The sequence below is a fragment of the Aplidium turbinatum genome, chromosome 7 (genome assembly GCF_918807975.1).
Source record: "Aplidium turbinatum chromosome 7, kaAplTurb1.1, whole genome shotgun sequence".
Taxonomy (NCBI): domain Eukaryota; kingdom Metazoa; phylum Chordata; class Ascidiacea; order Aplousobranchia; family Polyclinidae; genus Aplidium; species Aplidium turbinatum.
Genome location: NC_137478.1, coordinates 26,638,701 through 26,664,666, shown reverse-complemented (window position 1 = coordinate 26,664,666; position 25,966 = coordinate 26,638,701). Strand labels below are relative to the sequence as shown.

The 25,966-nt window shown below is 38.0% G+C and overlaps 1 protein-coding gene across 1 annotated transcript; it reads left to right on the top strand.

Annotated features, from left to right (window-relative positions):
- The first annotated feature begins 641 nt into the window (after positions 1 to 641).
- On the top strand, positions 642 to 23,503 carry LOC145774324 (ATP synthase F(1) complex subunit alpha, mitochondrial-like). The gene is made up of 12 exons (XM_082585546.1): positions 642 to 790; positions 1,105 to 1,183; positions 16,673 to 16,842; positions 17,105 to 17,278; positions 18,435 to 18,601; positions 18,762 to 18,910; positions 19,185 to 19,336; positions 19,887 to 20,111; positions 20,495 to 20,602; positions 21,045 to 21,189; positions 22,338 to 22,488; positions 23,209 to 23,503. Exons 1-12 carry the CDS (start codon positions 731 to 733, stop codon positions 23,291 to 23,293), a joined length of 1,665 nt encoding a protein of 554 aa, XP_082441672.1. The 5' UTR covers positions 642 to 730; the 3' UTR covers positions 23,294 to 23,503.
- Positions 23,504 to 25,966: the final 2,463 nt, after the last annotated feature.

The window sequence follows — 25,966 nt, the reverse complement described above, 5'->3', positions numbered from 1 at the left end:
GGTTTCCACAAAACCTCATCATTTTTGAAAGATTAAGCTACAGTAGATTGACAACTAGACTATGCTTAGGCTATCTAGGCCTATAGTACAAAATATAAGTCATGTCGTTGAGAATAATAGAGTTAGTGCATCAATGGTTAGTGCGTCCGTCGCTGAATCGGTAGGCATGAGTACGATACCATGTCGGGTCACACCAAAGACTTTTTTTAAATGTACTGAATCTAATTCCTGCTTGGCATTGAGCAATTGAGTAGATTTCGGCCGATAATGTACTCAGTTGCGCCTCTATACGGTTGCATTGACAGTGTCTGCTTTGTAAAGTGCTGAGGATCAACGCATTCTGCGATGGATAAAGCGCTATATAAAAACAAGCGTTATTATTATATCAGCTTTAGTTTAATGGGCCACAAACACAACAGTCAAAACGAACGATTTTATACGAATGGCAAACGACAGAGAAGTTTGGAAGACCATGATCGCCAACGTCTGTATCAGATGACTGAGATGAGGCACAAATCATCATCAGCTTTAGTCTATCACTTTTGTTCCCTTTTGCCGGCGGTTTTATACTTGAGTGCATACACAACGTGGGATCTCACATGCCTTACTCAGGGGCGGACGTGATTATTCAAGCAAAACGACTTATTCTGCTTGTGAGTTTGGATTTTGGAGTTTGTTCGGAGATCGTTTATGTTTGATCAAGAAGCTGTAGTCTGGAACGGAAAATAGAATGATTTCATCGAAGGTTATCAGTGCCCTGACGAGAAATTTACCTCGAACGTCAAAAAATGTAAGTAATTTGTTATTGTCAGCCAGGTAGAATTGCGGTTAAGTTTTGTGTACAATCAGTTTTTAGGATAGGCTATGTTATGTACCCTATCCAACCCTTACTTTTGGAGTAGCCTACACTGCAGCTTATTTTAAATAATTACAGTCTACCACTTAAATACTGACAGCACATAATAAAGCTAATAAATCATTTCTTTAACCAAAACTTTATTTTGAATGACTGTTGTTTCATAAATTCTAAAACGTATTATTTGTGAAAGTTCTTGTTGCCTTCACGATTGTGAAAGCCAAGTATGAAATGTTAATGTTTTATAGATCACAAACACATTAAAATGTGCAAGCTTTGTTGCTACTAGACAATTATCAACTTCACCAATCTGTGGAGCCAAACAAGGTAAGATGAAAAGAATGTTAAATTTATGGCAGTGGCTATTTGACCGGCTCCGGTCTTTGAATCTGAAACACTATTTGACCGGTCATGACGTCATTACATAAGTACTTTTTTCTTTTTCTCTTTCAAAGCAAAAGACGTGAAGCGCCGATATAAAGTTCTAAATTCAACACGCTCTCTTCAACTAAGTCCGTGGCGCATACGTTGCGTCTCGGGTTGTCATTCTAGAGGGGATGAGTTCGATACTATCCGGAAGCATTGACTTTTTTTTCATTTTTTTTTATTTAAACTTTGAACCGAAGCGCATTTTTGTGATCAATTTTTAATTTGAGTAGCCTACAGCCCATTTTTTTATGTCTTTTCAAATGTGAGAAATAAAGTTAGAGTTTTTTTAATTTGCTGGAATTTGAGAATTTCTCTTGGTAATTTTCCAATCGTGATAAGTGGTCCAATTTTCCAATCGTCCATTTTTTTTAAAAGAAAATTACATTTTTGCTCTCAAGTTAGTTATAGCCTATACAATACTTCTTTAAAAAATTTAACTAACTTGAGAGCAAAAATGTAGGGTCGTTCAGCAAACACGGTCACTTATGACGATCGGAAAATTACCCAGAGAAATTCTCAAATTCCAGCAAATTAAAAAAACTCTAACTTTATTACTCACATTTGAAAAGACATAAAAAAATGGGCTGTAGGCTACTCAAATTAAAAATTGACCACAAAAATGCGCTTCGGTTCAAAGTTTAGATAAAAAAAAAATGAAAAAAACGTCAATGCTTTCGGATAGCATCGAACTCATCCCCTCTAGAATGGCAACCCGAGACGCAACGTATGCGCCACGGACTGAGTTGAAGAAAACGTGTTGAATTTAGAACTTTATATCGGCGCTTCACGTCTTTTGCTTTGAAAGAGAAAAAGAAAAAAGTACTTATGTAATGACGTCATGACCGGTCAAATAGTGTTTCAGATTCAAAGACCGGAGCCGGTCAAATAGCCACTGCCTAAATTTATAGTCTTGCCAAGAGGTGCAACCTACCGTATGTCGTCCCCTGAACATTTTGTTCCCTGAAAAGATTAAAAAAAAGTACAACAGAGCCAAAGTCGCTGATTGGAGTTACCGCAAATGTTTCAAAATTTTTCCCTTAAAAAAAGGCAGTGGCTATTTGACCGGCGCCGGTCTTTGAATCTGAAACACTATTTGACCGTCAATACGTCATTATCCAGTCACTTTTTTTCTTTTTCTCTTTCAAAGCAAAAGATGAGAAGCGCGCATATAAGTTCTGAATCCAACCATTTCATTCAACTCGTTATGTGGCGCGTGTGGTACGTCGCCGCTTCCTATTCTAGAGGGACTGAGTTCGATACTACCCAGAAGCGTTCTTTTTTTTTAACTAAATTTTGACCCAAAGTGCATTTTGTTGAGAGCAAAAATGTACGGTATTGCTTCGTTCGGCAAACACGGTCACATCAATCAATCATTTTATTTTTCGTCATTAACGCGTCCGGGACGAAAAAGATACTAACTACAAAAATCGATACACATAGACCTCCCAGCACGTGAATGAACGGGAAGACGTGGCAAAACCTTGAAAAGTTTAAAACGTGCCTGAATTGAAAAATTATGTAGGCTTTTTTCCGTATCAGTATTTAGCACCGCCACAATCGGAAAATTACCCAGAGAAATTCTCAAATTCCAGCAAATTAAAAAAACTCTAACTTTATTACTCACATTTGAAAAGACATAAAAAATAATTAAAAACTGACTACAAAAATGCACTTCGTGTCAAAATTTAGTTAAAAAAAAATTAATAAAAAAAAAGAACGCTTCCGGGTAGTATCGAACTCAGTCCCTCTAGAGTCGGAGGCGGCGACGGATCGCATGCGCCACGTTACGAGTTGTGTGAGATGGTTGGATTTAGAACTTATATGCGTTTCTCGTCTTTTGCTTTGAAAGAGAAAAAGAAAAAAGTGACTGTATAGTGACGTCATGACCGGTTAAATAGTGTTTCAGATTCAAAGACCGGCGCCGGTCAAATAGCCACTGCCTTAAAAAAAAGGCAGTGGCTATTTGATCGGCGCCGGTCTTTGAATCTGAAACACTATTTGACCGGTCATGACGTACGTCACTGTATAGGCATTTTTTTCTTTTTCTCTTTCAAAGCAAAAGACGAGAAGAGTGCCTACCGTATATAAGTTCTAAATTTGGCAGTTATGTTCAACTGATTCGGTGGCACGTAGGATAAGTCTCCGGCTTGTGCTCCAGAGGGAATGAGTTCGATACTACGCGGAGGCGTTCTTTTACTTTTATTTTTAAATTTTGACCCGAATTGACTTAACCGTTATTTTGCTGCATTTTTGTGGTTAATTTTCCGTTCGTCATAAGAAGATGTGACCGTGTTTGCCGAACAATGCATTACATTTTTGCATCGTTCAGCAAACATGGTCAGTCGGTCACATCCTCTTATGACGAACGGGAAATTATCCAAAGAAATTCTTAAATTCAAGAAAATTAAAAAACTCCAACTTTATTAGCCTACTCATATTTGAAAAGACATGAAAAATTGGGCTGTAGGCTACTCAAATTAAAAATTGACCACAAAAATGCAGAAGCCTAACGATTGAGTCACTTCGGGTCAAAATTTAGTTAAAAATGAAAAAAAAAACGCTTCCGTGTAGTATCGAACTCATTCCCTCTGGAGCACCAGCCCGATACATATCCTACGCGCCACAGAATCAGTTGAACATAGGTGTTGAATTTAGAAGTTAAATAGGCACTCTTCTCGTCTTTTGCTTTGAAAGAGAAAAAGAAAAAAAATGCCTATATAGTGACATCATGACCGGTCAAATAGTGTTTCAGATTCAAAGACCGGCGCCGGTCAAATAGCCATTGCCTTAAAAAACTGACGGAAAAAATACCATGCTAAGAATTTTGAAATAATAGCCTAAGCAATAAAATTAGATTTAGCACTAAGCAATAATATATTTTTCTCAACAGTGGCTATTTGTACCCACTTGTTGCTATGGTTACAATCAGATGTTGCCAGAGGTAGGATTAAAGTTAGGAACGGTTAAGGTAAGGGTTAGAGGAACTTTAGGAATAAGATTAGGTTTTTGATCTTTGCCCAGGACAAAAAAAATTTCGAAAATAGCCTTCAAGTTTATGTTTTCAACAGCTTTAAAATTTTCTCAAATTAGGGTTGAATTTCTTACCTGGCAATGCTATTGAGGTTTTACTTACACTATATAATGTAAATATAGCCACAGTCTATATTTTTATCATTTTAAATATAGCCGAACCCAGGGGTCGAGCTTAACTTTTTTTCGCACTGGCCAACCGGACCAGTGGCTCATCATTTGCACTGGTCCGCACGAGATCGCACTGGTTCATCCCGTTAACTGATAAATTTTGTAATAAAGAGAACTTCATTGAACAGAACGCGAATTCTTTAAGCAATCTTGCATAAACCTTAAGTACGGTATTCTTATTCAATAGTACCTAATTCAATAATAACAGTCAACAATCATTATTAATTTAACCTATTTATTAACCCTTACGAGGTTGGGCTCCCTGGAGTCTTGCTCAGTTTGGGGGGGGGCTGTCGATTCTTCTTATGCTTTAGGAGTGATATCTCTGTTATTTTTTAAGGTACGGTTTCAAACTTTGGGATTCACTTTGTAAAATTATTTACGCTGAGCATATCCGAAAATTAAACCTATGTGAATTTTAGAACTGCTCATAGACGTTGAAATGTTGAGGTGACTTATGACTTTTGGATTATTTTGCGATTAAAGCGATTGTAGCGTGAGTTTACACATTATTTTTTGATAGAGTAATGAAGAACATGCATTGCAATGTTGTGATTAAATTTTTTTTACATAATCTCAATTTGAATCTATATTTTTCATGCAAAATAATAACTTTTCCCACGCTCAAAATAAACCTCGCTACTTGACTAAAAGAACAATGCTTCATCTATTACATGCAGTAATGAGATTTCTGAACGCGTGTCACACCAATTTGGATTATGATCTTGTGACCTCGGTTCCAAGAACAGCAACTCCTACGCTTTATTAACAAATGTAGACCAGCTGAAGAAGCAGGGTCGCGTTTATCAAATACTATTATGTAATCCACGAAACGAATGGAAGATCACGCAACAAAAAACGCGGTTTAAATGCAATGTATTGTAGTTGCAACAGCGTCTCTCAATGTAAGTTCAATGTGAACTCGGCTACATACAAGGCTAGTACTAGGAGTAAGATTACCCGATAAAGTCGATGATGCTCTACGTAAACAGAAGTCAGAAAGAAATTCAAAATAAAACAGTTACGGTTCATTAATAAACAGAACGTCACAACGCTTTTCACCAAAAGGAAAATCTGTAATGCCTCGGGTCATTTTCTTGTGGATTCAATAAGCTCTCTAAGATTCATATGCCACACACTAAAATCCAAACAATATTTAGATTTATTCAAAGTAGTATTTATTATGCGTCAAATCATTGTGAACCTGGAGAAATACTTTACAAAGAATTAGCTGCCTAATGGGCGTTTATGCGATAAAAATGTCAGTTTGGCAGCAAAATATTGATAAGTATTTTGATTTGGTTACAGCAATACCGGACTGCAGCAATTGGCACAAGGCTCTTGCAGCAACGTTTTTCAACTTGATTCAATGGTAAAGCAACCTGTGTTCTGTCAGGTTATGTACACACAAGTTCAGAAATATTTAGGAATATGCAATGAGGCACATTGAAATTACAAGTGACTGCACATTTACAGTTCGATAATACGAGGAATTGAATACAAGCTAATACAATCATTTCGACGTGGATTCAACATTGCAAGACAATGTGAACATGCGCGGGTTTGCAATTAGATTACTTCTCTTCTATCCTTGTTTGTATAAAAATCATAAAATCAGTCGTTGTATCCGTGCTAAAATTCAGCTATGTTCAAACCGCATTATATTGATATTTTCTAAATAGAAAATGGATTTATAAAATATGAATACAATACTGTTTCAGCATATAAAAATGCTGAATTTTACATCCAGTATTACGATTAGTTTTATGACCCACTTTTTATACAAAGAAGGATAGATGATTTTGATAAGCAATCAAATTGCAAAACCGCGCATGTTTACAAATATTCAACGTCTTGATATGTTGAATCAACCTAAAAATAGCTATCTGTCTAATGAAAGGAAAAACTTTCATTGAGCTCCGCGTTTTATTTAGGCTGTGGTTGAAGCCAATGTTTATAAAACCGCAATCATTCAAATAGTTTATTCTGCCCAAAAGCAAGCTTGACATACTCGTGTGGAATGTGCAGGGCATAAAGGCTTTTCACAGCACTGACATTGGCCACGGTTTTTTGGTAGTTTATTTTTTCTGGCTTTGGCACCTTCTCCCATAATAGCGTGTTTGCATACGTCGCATCTACGTCGTGTCGACGATAGTTGGGGCAGAGTGGCCCTTCTGCCGCTTGGAGTTGTTGTTGAAGGTTGTTTCCCTATTACTGCTTCAATCTTATGTATGGTGTGATAGTTCAGGCCCTGGAGAGATCGCGACTTTATGAATGGCTTCACGAGTTCCATGGCCAGTTCCCAACCGAAGTCGAAGGATTTTCGCTTGCGTGGATCAGTCCCTTCATTTAGTGCTAAAACTGTAGATGCGTTGACGCGGCAAGTATCCAAAAAATAAGCAAACGCAGTAGTTGTCCACCGTGGGGACTTCGCTTTGCACGTGAATGAACCCATCCTTTGGTCGATGATATCGGTGCCACCCTTTGTGAAGTCGTAAAGCTTATACAAGCCTGGCTTCTTTTTGCCGTCATCCTTGGTAATCCCCAATAGAGGTTGCATGGTCGTCAACATCAAAACATTCCACATGCCAGAACTCTTCGTTTTTACTACATAAGAATGTAGACTAAGATCAGCCCCACTCGTCTGCCAATAAATTTCGTACGAAAATTTCTCCCTACCACTCACTTGCTTCACTTCCAGGGGTATTCCTCTACGTATAGCGTTGAGGGTTCCCACTGACGTTATACCCCTGTCAAGCAACCACTGCGCGAGTGGTATGGAGGTGTACAAGCGGTCATACGAAATATTCCGACCTTGAAGGTCACCGTGTTGTTCCAGGCTCATCACCATTCCTTTTACCACTTCTTCTGTTCCACGAACGTAAAAATGAAATGGCTCTTCCTTCGGTTTACCTGAATAGACCGATGCCGTAAATGTGTATGGGAATCTGCTGGCGTTTACCGACTTGAACAGAAGGCCATATTTCGCAGGCTTGTTTGGATTATATTGCTTGAAGGCAATTTGTGTCCTCATGGGGTATAGCGTTTCGTCCAACGACAAGTAGTCACCTGGAATGACATGTTTGCCGCAGTTTTCGTTAAACATTTCGAAAATGACTCGAAATGCGGCAAACCGGTCATTCTTCCAACGTTGCGGCCTAGTATTTTGGTCGTCAAACGAAATGTTCGAAAATAAAAATTTAAAGCGGTTCTTGCTCATTGTTGCACTAAACACGGGATGCCCTTGCAGTTGATTGAACAATACATCCGTGGAATGACCAGCCTGTCCTAAAAGCCCCCGAAAATACCCCAATCCAACAAAGGCCAGCATCTCCTCGTTGTTGGTTGGGCCAAAATAGCAGTACCTGCTGTCATGTAAAATTCTCTCTGGCAATTGAGAAATGAGTGTGGCAATTTTTCTATTTGTTTCTTGAACAATAATGTTCAAAATGTTTAAAGAAAAAAATAGTTCCCATGCTTGCCGAGGAGTCTTGGCTTCTTTGGCTTCTCCTCTAACACCAGTCGGGCCAGATATAATGTTAGCCCGGCCCCTTCTCCCATTGTGCACCGGTCTCGCATTAGACCAAGTAATGCTGACGCCGCCCTCTTGTCTGTTCTTTGGCTTTTCTACAAAAGTTGTATAAGACTTCAGTGTGTCGGGAAACTCAACAGCATCGTAGTTGTTCATGTCGAGAGAGGAATCTATGCTGTTCACCAGTCTTTTCGATGTTATAATCCGTCGTGGTGGCGCAAACTCCGGTTGAACATCGCCCATGGAAGGTAACTGGTCGTCAATCTCGATCGGAATCGCTGTTGCGGAAGTTGACGGAGAAGAATCCGCTTCTTCATCTGAATCGGAGTGCCATAAATCCTCCAAATCATCCGCCTGGCTTTCGTCGTCAGAATCCAGTAAAACATGTTGCAATATTTCTTCAGCACTGAATCCTTGCCTTGCCATGTTTTATTTAAAAGTGAAAAGGACGTAATTTTTTTAATAATGGCGTTGAAATACTAAAGAAAATGTATAATGAAACAAATTGTTAGTCACGTAGAAACTAGTTAGAAAAAAACTTTTACACAGAATTATAAAAGTCAAGAATAAACCAAAACTTTGCAATATAATAAATTGTCAGACCGTTGTCAAAAATTGTGAAGTGCACTTTACATATTTACTGATGATGAAACTATATGAATGCTATGGTTATCTATGATGATTCAGATTAATTAGCTTCTTGAGCAATGCTTCACGTTTATGATAAACTACACGTAGAAGGGAAATCCAACAGGCGTTTGCACAATTTCGTCGTTTAGCGACGTAGATTCGACGAAAGCGGCGTAATAATTATTAGGCCTACCTGGTATCAATATTGGCTGTTTCTGCAATGTTGCGTTATGACCATGAACGCCACGTGGCTTGAAAAACAACATTATAACGCTGAATGAAACCATGTGCATGAAGCTGATAATTTATCTAATAAAATAATCTCTGATGTAAATTCAACGATTGGGCAATGGTATGTCTCAACAAAATTACCAAATATTCCATCATTTTGACGGCTAGAATGCATTGTTGAACCTAAACCGAAAAATATAGATGCGCTGTTCATCCATAATTTTTGATATTTTTTTATATGTTTAGTGAAAATAAGCTGTCATTCTTGTTATTATATTGAAAATTAAAAAAAAGTTTGCAAAACGTCTATATTACCATGAATGCAGTTTCATCTATTTTGATTGTCCCTTGCTGTAGGCGTACTTAGGCAAGTTGTAATTATCACAATCTAACTTTTTCCAACTATGAGCACTATATCTCGATGCGCATTTGTGTATTGTGTAAAATTTTGATGGTGTCCAAAAATCAAATATTATTTACAAAATAACTCGATCTCTTAGAATATCCTCATATGTCACATCAACAAATACTTTCCTGACTTACAAATAGACCTAACTAAGGTAATAAAGAAACATTCTACTAACGGACAATTCAGTGATAAAAAAAATCCAAAAGTTTGATATTTCTTGCAAATGCAAACAATATAAGTTTTTCATAACAAGATGAAGTTCAATAGCATTACAAGAATTCCATCACCATAATTCAAAAAGAACCTTTCCATTACTTGGGTTGACCCTTGCAATTAATCCGCATATGGGGTATGTTATGTACCACTATGGTTCACCGTACTGCCGATTGCCTAAAGCATGAAAAAAGTTGCATCTGTCTGCGGTTATAAGTTATATTTTTTTCTAAATTGAACTAAAACAGCTATTCGCATTATGAAACAGTTGGATAAGTGCCATAAATCAAACTATGGAATAAGTTTGTTTCCCTATAAAAACGCCTGCCTGCAAGATGATACCATGTTCATAAAAATTACTCGATGTAGCCTGCATAACGCAATATACTTTATGATATTATATTTTCTGATTATACATTTCCAGTCCTTGTCACAGACTGCATAATGCTCACTCATTCACTTTCAATGTAACTGAAAATAGTTGTTAGATAAAACCTATATATCACACGCGCTATCAAGTAAAAGCGTTCTATTTTACATTGATTCGATTGGCTCAATATGAGATGGCTACTTCTAAACTACACTTATGAAGGCAGAGTCTGCAATTACTTGAATTTTTGCAGGTGTGACCTACAATAAATAATGCGATTAATCGAATACAATTCTCACACAACTCGTGAATATGTCTAGTCAATCAGCGCTGACATAATGCTGGATGATGCATTATTGTTTATTGAATAATTTAGTAAATATGCGTAACTTCATCTGTTTGTTATTGTGAGACGAAACTAGGAAGAATGGAAATAGAAATGGATAAAATAAAGGTATTTTTATTCAATGTAAACGCGCTGCCGCGTGTCATTATCTAACTAAAATATCTCTCGCCGCTAGCCTATCTCGATTCACCGTTTTCTGACGTCACGTCCATTCGACAACAAACGATTTCTTTCATGCATTCTCAGTTCAGGTTGGCAGTTACCCGCCTTTCCGTCGATTCAACATTGCAAGACGTCGCATAAGTTCATATCTTTAGTTTGGTAAACAGAGATAATATTTCATTGTGACATTGCTATGTAAACTTATATTTCACATGAGACAACTTGACAAGTAAATATACAAGTTTTCACAATTTACGACGAGTTATAGCACATGGAAATGTTACGCTACAATTGCTTTGGGAGGTACTGCATTGTGGTTTAGTTTATCAGTGACAGTGAACCTGGTACAAGAAGCCTCGAATATATTGATTCAACTAAGCTGCATCACGTATAAACGTGGTGGAACGATCGTCCTTTTCACAAAAGCGTGATGTTCTGGTTTATCCTACACAAATGAGAAGCGTATTGCATTTCAAATCTTTACATGTCGACTTGGAAATAAATGTTTACAAGTATATGTGAGAAGCTTTGGGAACATCGACGCCTTTTCTGCTTTTGATAGTGTGTCGGACAAAAGGAAAGATTTGAAACCAAAATCATGATATGTTACAGCGCAGCTTCTACAGTAGCTAAATTTCTAATTATTCAAAAAAGCGTTGTGGCCCAAACAGTACAATCTAAAACCAGTCCACAACGTTGAATATGTCACGAGAAAGGAAAATGCAATCAAAAGAAACCAGCCAATCACTTTCAATACTTATCTCACATTTTATATCAAATCTACTCCAAATGACGCTGAGTCATTGCAATAACGTTGTAGCCTATGCTTTGTTTGATTGAAAGGACATCATTTTCTGCGAAAAACAATTGTCGCGCTAGATGTATTGTCACCAAGTCTTATGTTTAATTTTACGCAATTTCAACCGCAAGCGACGGTAAATCATCGTATCAAAGTTGAAGCTTTTCCTGTATCGACGTCGCTTATAAGCCGTGGTGAGAACAAAAGATCCACGCATTCTGCCAATTTCCTTCACGCTGTGAAGCAGTTAGGATTAACGAGACATGGACCAAATTAATTACTTTCATCCAACTGGTGGGAAAGTTTTGAACAATAGAATATGAAATATTTCAGAGGATGTGCTGAGAAATGCCTTATATCTCTCAATTTATAACCTTTATTCGCTCAAAATTTCAGTTCAATAGAGGTGAATGAAAGTTAGGAAAAGTCAAGAAATCTCGTAGTCGCAGCCTCTGTGGTTTTAGAGATACAACTGTTGATGCAAAAAAGTTGAATTGACAGCCCCCCCCCCAACCTTTAAACAGTTAAGTTAATTTGATGCCTCATCACTCACATGCTCTCTAAACTCTAGCACAATCTTAACATTTTTATGCATCAAATCTCTTGAGAGTACTGTACTGGGCTACCAGAGCTCACCCGTTGTTGCAATTCCCCTTTTTCTTTCGATTTAACATCGTCACGTGATGTTGCGATTGCTTTTTTCTTATGATTTAACACGTGATGTTGCTGCCCTTTTCTTACGGTTTAACACGCACGGATCACGTGTTTTCTTGTTTGAATAGAACCGCAAATGAGAACCACGCACTCTAAACAATCAAACGACAGTCATAATACAATGATATTTTCGCACTGGACAGTCGGAACAGTGTGAAACGATTCGTCCTGGTCCGCAGGGAACTTGCACTAGACATTGGCCAGAGGATCAGCGCTAAGATCGAACCCTGCAAACCCATTTAAAAAATTGTATGATATCGTACTTACAATCTACATCTTGTTAGGATGCAACCTAGTTCGTACCCTAAACAGTTTGTACCCTCAGTTTGTACCCTGAAAAGATCAAGAGAAAAAAAAAAGCGGAAGTCGCTGATCGCAGTTTCCGCTAACATTTTATAATTTTCCTCCTGAAAAGATCGAGAGAAAGATAGCACATAGCCGAAGTCGCTTATCGCAGTTTTCGCTAACCCTCGCTCATCGCAGTTTCCGCAAACATTTTTCCTTAGTTTCCGCTAACCACAGTTTCTGCTAACTGTTACCCTAACCATAGAGTATATAATCTATGCTTTAACCCTAACCCTCGCTGATCGCAGTTTCTGCAAACATTTTTCCGCAGTTTTTGCTAACCTTTACCCTAACTCTAACCATAAAGTAATCTATGCTCTAACCCTAACCCTCTTGATCTCAGTTTCCGCAAACACTTTTCCGCAGTTTCCGCTTACCCTAACTCTAACCATCGAGTAATCTATGCTCTCTAACCCTCGCTGATTGCAGTTTTCGCTAACCCTAACCCTCGAGTTTGTTAGCGGAAACTCCGATCAGCGACTTTGGCTTTGTGCTATTAAACTGCAATCAGCAACTTCGGCTTTTTTTATTTTTTGTCTCGATCTTTTCAGGTTACAAACTGTTCAGGGTACGAACTAGGTTGCACCCATCTTGTTATGCATTTATGCAAGCATTCATATCTTTAATTGACATTTTGAATATGTTTTGCTCCTAGGTTACATTAACAGTTGGTGTGTCACAGTTTTGCAGAATGTTTAAAAGCTGTAGAAAAAACAAAAATTTCTTAACTATCGTGAATATTGCTTATCTGGTTTTTACTTAATAATAAAATAGTTAGCAGTGATTACTGATTATTTTTCAGTAGAAAAGATAAGAAATTCTGTCCTAATTTGAGACAAGTGTAAAGGCGTTAAAAACAAAAACTTCTGATTTAGACACTTTTTAAGTCCTAGGCAGAAAAAAGGCAGAGGCTATATTTACCATATATTGTGAATACCGGTATAGCCTCTAAGGCTATATTGCCCTGTTTACTCAAGTAAGATGATGACGCCTTTGATAGTGTTGTTTATCATTATCAATCATACATGCAGTCGGTTCCATGACCATGTCTCTGTCCGGAATGGCCCGTTTTGGTGAGTCCGATTCGGTGAGTCCGATTTGGTTAGTCCGATTCGGTGAGTTCGATCCCTTAACGGGGGATTTTTTCAATTTTTTTTTTAAATTATCGAGTACCATAGCCTAATTATCATTGCCGTTTTAGGGTTAGGGGTTAAGGGTTTGGGTTAGGGGTTAGAAGTTAGTAACTCACCGAATCAGACTCACCGAATCGGACTCACCAAATCGGACTCACCGAATAGTAGCAGACCCGTCTCTGTCACTCTATAAACCTTCTAGACTTTATGTTTTAATAATAAACGTATTGTTTCATCCATAGTGTGTGCATTCCGTGCATACCTTGATTTGAAAAACCTTGAAAAGACATGTTTTTTTTTTGCAAACTTGTTGCCAATTTCAAAACCAACTATATTAATAATGATGCTTTTTATTGCTGCTCCCAGCTGTTGGTTTTGCTGATTTTTTTCTTTTATGTGTTGTGACAATGAGTACCAATTGAAATCATTTTTACATTGTGCATTTTTTGAAAGATTATTTTTTCAATTGTGAATAATGAAGTTTAATTCTTAAAGATTCTTAATTGTGTCAAAATTTAAGAATTTTTGGTGCAAACCAGATCATCAAAAACTTTGTTTCTTTCACCTGTTGCCACATTTGCAGAACAAAATTACCTGTGACCTTTACTGCAGAACTGTTTGCTTTAGTTCACTCAGTCCACTTTGTTTATGATGCATGTGTGACCTTGTTTTGCAAAAAGATTTGTTTCAAGGACCAAATTGAGTGACCTCTTTTTAAAAACATTAGAAATTTTGCTTGCATCTAGCTTTAGTAGCTGTATTATTTAGCTTATTTAGTATTTATTGTTTTGGGTTGTGTCTCTGTTAGAAATTTAAGTCCTTCTTACATAAACATCCATGTATTTTAGTTTTATTGAATATTGATTGATAGACATCAGTATTGCTTAGGCGATTTTGTGGATGTCAAGTAGAACCTATCTGATTGGTCTAATTCAATCTGATTGCTTTATAGGAAATTATACTAAAAATGTTGACTCCCAAATTATGATTTTGTTTTCTTCATTTACTTGCATATTCACAACCTTGTAGCCTGGGTTTTTTTTTTCGGTCATTTATCGGTCATTGACCGATTTTTTAGCAAAATGTCCGAAAAAAATATAGTCAATTCGGTCAAAATGTCCGAAAAAATATATAGTCAATTGACCAAATATGACCAAAAATGACCGAAATAAATAAAAACGGACCGAATTTTTTCAAGTCATTTCGGACAAATGACCGAAAAGTCTCAGCGAAAAAAAAACCCAGCTTGTAGCACTGGCGCCGACTTACAGGATTACGGGGTGGCCATGCCACCCCGTAACCGCTGTGGCGGGTGGCAGCCACCCCGTTTAGGTTACATTACTTACTGCAAATAAATGTAATTTGAACAGACGTTTAAATCTTTTTTGATCATTGATTTTCGCTTCAAGTCAACGTAAAGCAAGAGGTGAACCAATAAAGTATTGCAAAGAAAATGATTGTTTTTGTCACAAGCATGATACTCGCGTAACATCAAGCAAGATACGTGAAGATTACGCAACACGTGGCTACGAGTTTTTTCCTTGTTGTTGCGATCATTTTATTTGTTGTCATAAGTCATTGTTACATTTGTTAGGTTTACAATGGGATTTATTAATCAATAAAATACGATCTTTCCATTGCCTTCCTCAAAAATCTTTTTTGAAAACTTTTAAACTGCTCATAATATCGCTATAAATTATGCCAGCTATAAAATACTTGGAAATAAAATTATCTCGATGATTGATAGCTCCACCCCCTAAATAAATGAATATCCATTATCCATTTTTAAATTTCATTAAAAAAATGCAATTTTCGAAACTTTTTGAGTTTTATTTAAAAAGTGCACTTAGTAAAGTAAGCTAGCAGTTTTAACGTTCTGCAAATTTACACGTTTACATGATTCTATTCGAGGAAAGCTACACCCCCTGCCAATTCCCAATAATAAAAGCAACCTTTTTCAATTACTCAAGATTTTTCATTTTGAATTATTTTCCGATTTCAATTGGAGTGTACCGTCATCTACTTTATGCTTTAATTTCTACTTTGTTATCTACTTCATGCAGTAATATTGTGTGTCGATGCGTGACAAACTGTGAGGCGGGAATTTATTGGTCTGACACAGGAGTTGCTTGTTACATCAATCATCACAGAAAAAATTACGAAAAGTCGTCCAGTAAAAGTTTTCGCCGACATTCCAGCTTTATTCAGCTTAAAGATGCCACCAAAAAAGCATTTGAACTTGCAGCTCTCCATTGAGTCATTTTTTGTTGCGTCTAGTCAGGATTTCAGCCAGCATGAAAGTGACCAAATGGCAATGCCTGAACGAAACGAAAGTGTGCCACTGCCAAAAGGTGTTAGCTCGATCAGGGAGGTGGAAGAACCGAGCACGGGCAGGATAATCGCTGTTGAAGGGAGAAGCTATCAAAAATCGTGCGAGAGCGAATTCCCGTGGCTAGAATACGATAGATGCAAAGATAGAGCATTCTGTCTGATTTGCAACTATGTCGCAACTGCTTGATCTATTTGCAAGAAATGGAACAATTTCATTAATGCTTCCAAACGTGGTCTGCATTGTGCGGAGTGATCGTTCAGTGCACTCAGGCGCATAAAAACCTACTTGCGATCTACCATGACGCAACAGCGATTGAACCACTTCCTAATTTTAAATGTTTATGAAGCTTCACGGTTACAACTTGACCAGTTGATTGACAGTTGGATTGACAGAGCTGCTGTTCGCAAAAATACTTTTTCCAAATGTTAAGTGTCAGAGCAGCGACGTAACGATAAAATTCACGATATACCTCCAGTGTTTTGTTTTAAAGTTGCTTTGTAAATTATCGAGCTACAAATCAGGTGTGAAAAAACAATTGCATCTACGAAACACGCTTAGTAAAAATCAAACAAAAACATGCAGTTTGAAAGTTTTTAGGTTGCCATATTGTGCTATCCGCCACCCCGTGCAAAAATAAAAGTCGGCGCCTATGCCTTGTAGTATAGCAAAATAGAATATATTCGTGGTTGCAGTATATTATATTTATTTGCAATCTAGGATTAAATTATAAGTTAAAATGGTTATGTAAATGTGGCAGGCAAGGTATTCTTTTATAGCATATTTCGGTATATTCCCATGTATAAAACAAATGATATACCGTATATCGCGTTTTTCAAAATTTGTGTTTGGAAGAATTGTCTCTTGTTTGTTCGTGCATTATATTAGACTATTTTGCAAATGGTACAGCAATCCTCTCCATTAAAAAAAAACAAACAATTTGTCTATTAAAGTATGAATTTTTTATGACCAGGTGCAGCTGAAGTGTCATCCATCCTTGAGCAAAGGATTTTAGGAACAGCTCCCTCTGAAGATTTGGCAGAAACCGGCCGAGTGTTAACTATTGGTGATGGTATTGCTCGTGTTCATGGCCTTCGCAATATTCAAGCTGAAGAGATGGTTGAATTTAGCAGTGGACTTAAGGTGGTTAGCTTTTCGTTGTCTGGTCAGTAATCACCAAACAGTCATTTAAATTCTTCGGAAACGTAAAATAACGGTTTATGTCACTAGACAGCTGGTAACCCTTAAACTAGCAATGAGATGAATTCAAAATTGTTTTAACAATATAAGTTAGGCTATGTTCTTACAATTGCACCAATGCAGCACAATATTTTGTTTGATGCTTTTGTGTTGTAAGTATTGATGCAAGAGTATGTTTTTGTGAATGTTAAATAATCTTTTCCAGGGAATGGCTTTGAATTTGGAAAACGATAATGTTGGTATTGTGGTCTTTGGAAATGACAGAAACATTAAAGAAGGTGACATTGTGAAACGAACTGGGGCCATTGTCGATGTTCCTGTCGGCGAAGAGCTTCTTGGAAGAGTGGTGGATGGTTTAGGAAATCCTCTTGATGGCAAGGTGAAGTGAATGAACCAATTATAAATAAGAAATGTTACCTTTAAAAGATAATGAAAAAATTGATGTCAATTGAAGTTTTATGGGCCATCTTAATCTAAACAAGTGTTCACTCACCAATAATGACAATGACGAATTCTAATTCATATGGCGTTTTAACACATTGATATATTCTGTCTGAAGGTCAATTTCTCATAAGTAATTTTATATACATAGTTTGACTTATTTTCAAATGAATTTAAAGTTGCTAAATTGATTGTGGTCATATACACATACCGGTACAGTGCTGGTTTTTTTTTTCGCTGAGACTTTTCGGTCATTTGTCCGAAATGACTTAAAAAAATTTGATCATTTTTTATTTATTTTGGTCGTTTTTTCTGATGAAAGTATTTTCCTTTTGACCAAATTGACTATTTTTTCGGACATTTTGACCGAATTGACTATATATATATTTTTTGGACATTTTGCTAAAAATTCGGTCAATGACCGAAAAAACCCCCCAGATATAGTGGGTCTCCGATTCTCCATCACGGTTTGTCTGATTTACGTACTCACGCGGACTGCTATGCAAGAAGCACTTTTTGTGTAGCCTTAGTCACTTACTATTTACAGTTTACAGAATCACTGAAGTCTTATTCAAATAGAATCACGAGTATCAAAAACAAAAGAGATGGCAGTTAGAAAGACATAGCGCACACTTAACCAAGTAAATTGATAAAAATCAGTAGTTACAGTCTCACAATTACTGCCGAGCTGGGCTAACTGGTCAGGCAAATACTTAATCAAGCTAAAGTAATAATGCTCTAAATATTACAGACAGGATAAGCGACACTCTTACTAAACTATAACAGAATAATTGACTCTCTTACTTAACTCTAATACATAACTGTCAAAAAGGGATAAAGTAAGCTGTGCCCAAACTCTGATCAGAGTTGCCAAAACAAAATTACACAATAAAGCAAAAAGGACCATGATAGGTCACAACAATTGGGCTTGACTGAACGCACACGACAGCAGAAGAATTGAATTTGTGACAACCTCTGTTACAAGTAGTCGTCGGAATCACTAGTTGGTTATGTTGCATGTACCCAATGAAATCAGTTGATCATGTGTTCACTACAACATATCACGTAATGTAAAAAATGCTTTCCATTCCCAGGGTCCCCTTAATACTACACAAAGGAGGAGGGTAGACATCAAAGCCCCTGGCATTATTGCTCGTGTCAGTGTAAGTGAGCCCATGCAAACTGGTCTTAAAGCTATTGATTCTCTGGTGCCAATTGGAAGAGGCCAGAGAGAACTGATCATTGGAGACAGGCAAACTGGGTAGGTTTCTCAATGCATTGTAAAGAAAAGTGATATGCCACCGGCCTGATTAAATAAATGTATTGAACTGACTGTTGTCTTTGACATTTGTTGTAAGTAGCAGTGAATGAACATAGTTTTCATTACCATAGTGTCACTGATGATTTAATGTTTTTCACAGCAAAACAGCTGTTGCTGTCGATACTATCATCAACCAGAAAAGGTTTAACGAAGGTTCTGACGAAAAGAAGAAATTGTACTGCATCTATGTTGCTATTGGCCAAAAACAATCAACTATCACTCAACTCATTTCAAGACTTGAAAGCACAGGTAAAACAAAACAAAAAAGGTTAATGCTGGGCGACAAGTATTTGACAACAAAAAAGCCAGTTTTAAATTAAAGAAATAGTTTATTTTTGCTGTTCAATTTTGTATCGAATCAAAATAAGAAATTTGCAGCGTAACAGACTTGCTTTGCAGTATAACATGTGTTTTGTGTACTCTATGTTTTGTTGTTGTAAAATAGTAAAATATACGACCTTAGTCTTATATTAAGCCACAAGATAATTGTTTGGTGTAAACTGACATTTTGAGTTGGCTTCAGATTCCATGAAATATTCAATTGTGGTGGTTGCCTCTGCTGCTTACGCCGCTCCACTGCAGTATCTGGCTCCTTACTCCGCCACCTCAATGGGAGAGTACTTCCGTGACAACGGCAAGCACGCCCTCATCATCTACGATGATTTGTCCAAACAGGTGAAGATTTAGAAATGTAGACTTATCACATATTTTAAAAAGCGAACTTGTTAAACAACTATTTTCATTCCATGCAGTTGTTTGCAGGGCTGTAGAGTCAGAACACATTCGAGCGTATCCGTAATCATAGTCAATAAAAAAGGCCGACTCCTGCTGGATACAAAACGATCAACGATAAAATGCATACGCGAATCTGCTAACTTTAGACATTACTTGGTTTTTTAACTGCTTACCATGTGATAAATCCCACAAACTTTGTTACTGACAACAACATAACTTTGATGCACCAACCACGTTTCGTAAACTAAAGCAATTATTTCTTCTAGTAATCCAAAAGTTTAAAAAAATTGGCAATGTTGCCAATTTTGCAAAATTGTAAGGTTGCAGTGTTCACTGAAGTCAGGGTCGGTTATAAATCAAGGAGTCAGGGTCGTATGTTTTTCGCCCAGCTCCACAGACCTGGTTGTTTGCTTTAACAATATGAAAAAGTTAGATGTAGTCTTTGACGTTCGCTCTTCATAACTTTGCAACAACAAATTTTCTTGTTTAGGCTGTCGCTTACCGTCAGATGTCGCTCTTGCTGCGTCGTCCACCCGGTCGTGAGGCTTTCCCCGGTGATGTGTTCTACCTTCACTCTCGCCTACTTGAGCGAGCGGCGAAAATGAGCGACGCTTTCGGTGGCGGTTCCCTCACTGCTCTCCCAGTCATCGAAACCCAAGCCGGTGACGTGTCCGCTTACATTCCAACCAACGTCATTTCCATCACAGACGGACAAGTAGGTTTCCAGCTTTTGCACCGGAACTTGGGTTTTGTTTTTATTTGCTTCTCTTCAGAAAATCAGTTAAGAAATTTGTGTTGCCCGTCAAATTCAAAAGGGCATCCTAAGACAAATGCTATTGAACTTTGTACGTTTTGCAAAGCTAATTTTGATTTCGGATTGTTCATTGCAGCGTATCGATAATATGTTATGGTACTAACTCTAAACGAATTGCGTGTTACTGGTCGTCTGGCTGGTCTGCACAGAACTAGACGGAGGATGGTTTTCTAATTTCTAAACCTAGACAGTTAGTTGTCTGAATGGGTTGGATGGAACGCCAATTTTTAACCTTATTGCTAATCTCCAGTCCAATATCCATATTACCAATGACTTTCCCACAGATTTTCTTGGAAACTGAACTTTTCCACAAGGGTGTCCGACCAGCCATTAACGTCGGTTTGTCTGTCAGTCGTGTCGGCTCTGCTGCTCAAATCAAGGGCATGAAACAGGTGCAGACTCATTTTGATTTTCAGCTTTTCATGATACAACTTTGTTCAAGATGCTGCCCTCTCAATGATAACTTAAAAATATAAAATCGGTTTCTCGTAGCTTTCTTTCAATGTCATTTTGTTTATTAATCTGGCGTGATTTATGGTGCAAGCTGAAAACTCATTCTCATTTCTCCCCTCCCAAGCAACCGAGCATGCAAGTTTTAATTTCCACAATGTTGATCATCTTTTTACGTTGCTTGAAATGCTTGTATAATATGTTATATATTATAGCTGGTATACTCTTCTTTGTCCCTGGCACTTAGTAACAAAAGTGTTGTCATATAAAGGCATTTGAAATGATTGCTGTTTAATGGAAGTTAAATAAAATGGAAAGGTAGGTTTGTTTGAGTGAGATGCTTGCTGTTGTGCTAACTGTCGCTATCATTGTGTTCAACCATAGGTCTCTGGAACAATGAAGCTCGATTTGGCCCAGTATCGTGAAGTGGCCGCTTTTGCGCAGTTTGGTAGCGACATGGACGCCGCGACACAACAGCTTCTCAACCGTGGTGTTCGTTTGACTGAACTCCTTAAACAAATCCAATACGGTGAGGTTAGGCGTAATTCAAGTAAAGTTTGATGCAAAGAAAATCGAAGAAAATTTCCTGTCAGAGATGTCTAAAGAAGGGATACCAAGGCTCACAGCGATTGCCTTATTCTCATGACACTAGAAGGGCGGTAGTTTGTAGCGCGTTAAACATACATTTTTCTTTTAAATTGCAGAAAGTTTTGTAGTGCAGTCAACTACAGAAGACAGTTTCGTTAGTAAATGTTATGCAAAGCGTATTTCAAAGATGCTTGTTTGGAAAGACAGTTGAAAGATAACCAGTAAACTGTGTTTCTTAAAGCCTTTGCAGTAGGTTGGTGTAATGCAAGCATACAGGACTACAGGTAGTTAAATTAACAAGTAATTATAAGCATTCAGTGAATATCCAATCCATGCCTGATGGTAATAGCTCAATGCAGGTTATCACAGTGGCGTAGCCAAGGTGGGGGTTTTGGGGGTTACAACCCCCCCCCCCCTTCCCTTTGGCACGCATGTCACGTCACGATATTGAGAATGATGCTTTCAGTCTGTATGTATATGTCTCTAAAACAAAGTTTGCCTAATTTTAAACGAAACTGCATTAAAAGGGCGAGTTTTGCCAATACCAAACATTCAAATATCTCAGCCAAGAATTAGCAACAAGAAAACATAGAAACTTAGCTTTATTACCGAAAAATGCCGAAGAAAACATGATCTTATCTTTTTGCCATGCCACCAGACAGCACCATTTTACAGGAATGTTTATACCCACAGTTTTGTTGAAAATGCTCTCAGAATGCACCAAATTCAAAGTAATATTTCAAAAATTTCTGGGGGAGGCCCCCCAGACCCCCGCCGCTGGGTGTCGCCTTTGGCGAAAACGCCGTCAAAACCTCCCCCTTTCAAAATTCTTGGCTACGCTACTGGGTTATCATAATAGGTTTATTAATTTTCTATTGGTACCAATTGTCATTTTACGATAAGCAGAATCTCTTCTATGGTCAAACGAAACAAAAGCCTTTGTATCCCCCTCAGATATCCCTGGTTCCAGTCTTCATCCTACCTTAGCATATTGATTATTGAAATATGTTGGTGATCAAAAGTTGTGCGTCATTAAATTGTGCATATGGTCAAATTAAGACTGAGTATTAATTATTGCTTTGTTTTCAGCGCCCATGGACATTGCTGAACAGATTGTCGTCATCTTCTGCGGCGTGAGAGGATACCTTGACAAAATCGATCCTACCAAAATCACTGAGTTTGAAGATGCCTTTATAGCACATATGCGATCCAGTCAATCAAAGCTTGTCGACACAATAAGGTAAGATTCCCGTTTCCCCAACTGAATTAAGCGATGTAGTTATTCCTAAAACTGTCTATGTCCAAATTTCTAATCTTTTACTGTGTTGTAACATCTGCCCTTTTTACCTGATGTAACAGTAACATGTTTTTATTAATCGAAGACTGCAGAATGTATTAGCGCCGAACAACCTGAAATATATGTATAGATCAGGTTTAGCACTGCTTACAATTTCTGCAGCATGCTTCTTTGTTTTACCGATGATTTCAAATCCCTTTTTGTATTTGGGAACAAGAAAATTATAAAACAACCTAAAAGCAATCTATTTAATTAAGTAATATCACAACTAATTTTTTTGTGCTAAGTTTTGCTCACGTTTGTTGAAGAAGGATGCCCTTCATTTGTGGAGTGGATGTGTCGCTATATCAGAGGTTCTCAACCTTTTTGCTTTCGCTTGCGGACTGTCCAGAAACAAATTGCCCCTTCAGCATATTTCATCGATTTTAAATATTTGCCATGTGGCCTGTCTTCAATAAACTTACCGCTTGGTAGATTAAATCCCCTCCCCCCCCCGGTTAAGAATCCTTGCACTCTATTATCATTGTTATTAAATGCTGCGCCGATTGCCTACTTTTTTTAAATAAAAATGCTCAAAATGATCTCAAACTTGGCATTTCACCGATAACTTTGCAAGTTTTCAATAAAATTATAAAGCTGTTTCATTGTCCCTTGTTCTTGCAGAACCGAGGGAAAACTTTCCGAAACCACCGAAAACCAGTTGAAGGAGGTTGTCGCCGCTTACGTGAAGACTTTCGTCGGAAATTGAAGTCGTCCCGTGTCATGACAACGCAAGATTCGTTTTTCTCTTTTGCTCCATCGCAATTCTAAACCTTTGGATCAGCTTCCGTTTCTGTTAAACCACGAAGATATTTATTTTCAGCGTCACATGTTTCTGGTTTTAATTTCACCCAAAATTTGCCAATCTGCTTTTGTGCTGTGGGATGTTGATTGTATTAAATCGAAAACTTTAGTTAAATTGGTTATGCTCTTGGCAGGATCAGCTATACGCTCGCTTATGTAAGATACCTTCCATACATATATTGTCAGTTCACTGTTCTATAATTACGATAAGTAAAATCACCATGTCGTTCAACGATTATTTCAATCTTAAGTTATGACCACTTAAGCAGTTTCTGTATGTTTATTGCTAATGCTTATACTAAGTATTTTTGAAGAGTCCAAAGCTAAAGTTTTGACAGTACAGTCCAAAGATTATCTCGATTCGTGTTTTGATGAGCTATCTGGTCAGGAAAGTTTGCAGTTTTATGTCAAATTGCTATGAATCATAAAGCAGAAGTAGCGAAGCGTTCTGTTGGTGGTTCCTGAGACGCAGATAATTTTACAAAGCCTTGCTTTATGATTAAAAGGCGATAAAGATCCCCAGAAGAACGTGGCGGGCATTGCACAACATGTCTGCAATAGAACAACGACCATATGTTCATTAAGAACCAAACGACTTTGACACAAACCTCAACAGGTAGAAGACATTCATACGTGCGAGTCTAAAGAAGACAATTACGCATCAAGTTCGAACCACACAAAGGAGAGTGCGTACTGCTCCAATGTATAGTACCGTAATATGGGGTAACTTTGGCCTTCTGGGGTAACTTTGGGCCACATCTAATTTTTTTTTTTTTTTTGCACAACTACAATTTTTTGCTACTTAGACAATTATAACCTTTTGTTTCTGATTTTAGATCATATTATAACGTATTTCTAGCTATTAACTTTGTCTTTGCTATATCTGCTGCTGAGTAATTCCGTCAGAAGAACATTAGAATTTTGAAGCCAAATTTCTGAGCTGTCTACTTTCACTTCTGCAGTGAAACTGAGTAAGTGTGATAAGTTATTTTTTGCATTTTTTCAACTGAAAAGAAGTGTTATTGATAATGTATAAGCAATATTATGTTTGCGTTACATTAAAAAGCAATCTATTGGGTGGCCAAAGTTACCCCACTAAATCGCATCATTTCGGGGTAACATCGGCCAGTGGCCAAATATATGATTGATGTAGTATAAAGGATGTTTGTGTAAATTTAAAACATTTTTTAGGATACCTGTCTTGAACCATGCCAAGAAATCCCAAACCGAAACCAGGGACAAGAAGGTATGAGACTTGCGATGAGGCCAAACTGCAACTGGCGCTGGAAAAAAATTTGGCAGGAGAATCTCAGCGGTCAGTCTGCACAACACTGGGCATTGCAAGGAGTACTTTGCAAAACAAACTAAAATACCAGCACACACGAAAGGCTGGTCGACCAACTGTACTAGGAGAGCAAGAGGAATTGGCCATTGCGCATCATCTAGTTGTGACGGCTGACTGGGGATTTCCTTTGGATGGAATGGATATCGTGATGCTCGTGAAAGGCTACCTAGATAGGCAGGGAAGAAGCGTTGCACGTTTTAAGAACAATGTGTCTGGGCCAGATTGGCTGGAATCTTACTTAAAGCGGCATTCTGGCATTCTTCGGATGAGATTGTGTCAGAATATTTCGAAGAAAAGAGCGGGTGTGTCAAGAGCAAATATTACAAGTTATTTTGACAACCTGAAGGACACACTTAAAGACATCCCGGCAGAAAATATCATCAAATATGATGAGACAAATCTGTCGGATGACCCAGGGCGCAAGAAGGTGGCTGTTAAGAGAGGCACAAAATATTCAGAGAGAATAATGAACTCTTCAAAAACTTGCACGAGCATTATGTTTGCTGGTACGGCATCCGGTGAGCTCCTCCCAGCATATATCTTGTATAAAGCAGAAAAACTCTGGGATACTTGGACTGAGAATGGTCCAGTTGGAGCACGATATAATCGTTCCCGATCCGGCTGGTTTGACAATACCTGCTTTGAAGACTGGTTTGACAAAGTTGCGCTCCCATTTTGTAGGCGAAAGAGTGGTCGCTACGTTCTAATCGGGGACAATCTCAGCTCCCATTTTTCCCCTGAGATAGTGAGGAAGTGTGAAGACAACAACATTGCTTTTTGTTGCCTTTCTCCCAATTCGACACATCTTTGCCAACCCCTCGATGTTGCTTTCTTTCGTCCCATGAAGACAAAATGGCGAAACATCTTGGCTGGCTACAAAACATCACGAGGAAAGAAAGCACAAACTATCGGAAAGGACATCTTTCCAAGCCTTCTGAAACAGTTGATTGACAGTTTGCAGCCTAGCACTAAATCCAACTTGGAAGCTGGGTTTAGGAAGACCGGACTTTTTCCCCTCGATCCAGAGCCTGTCCTCAATCGCCTCCCTAGACAGAATGAGGACCAAGACGAGTCTATCAACATATCGGTGTCAGAAGTGCTTCTCTCCCATCTTCAAGAATGGCGGTGTGGAACAGGGGAGGAGACCGCTCCGCGAAGAAAGAAGCGTCGGTTGGATGTTGAGCCAGGGAAAAGCGTTCGTGGGCCTGTTGACGAGCAGGACACAAATGGTTC

What these genes read in the sequence shown, in the direction of transcription:
- LOC145774324 (XM_082585546.1), top strand. Translation starts at nt 731, where the DNA reads ATGATTTCATCGAAGGTTATCAGTGCCCTGACGAGAAATTTACCTCGA. An exon ending in TTCAAGACTTGAAAGCACAG is followed by an intron (nt 18,911 to 19,184) that starts GTAAAACAAAAC and finishes AGTTGGCTTCAG; the next exon opens with ATTCCATGAAATATTCAATT. An exon ending in AAATCAAGGGCATGAAACAG is followed by an intron (nt 20,603 to 21,044) that starts GTGCAGACTCAT and finishes GTTCAACCATAG; the next exon opens with GTCTCTGGAACAATGAAGCT.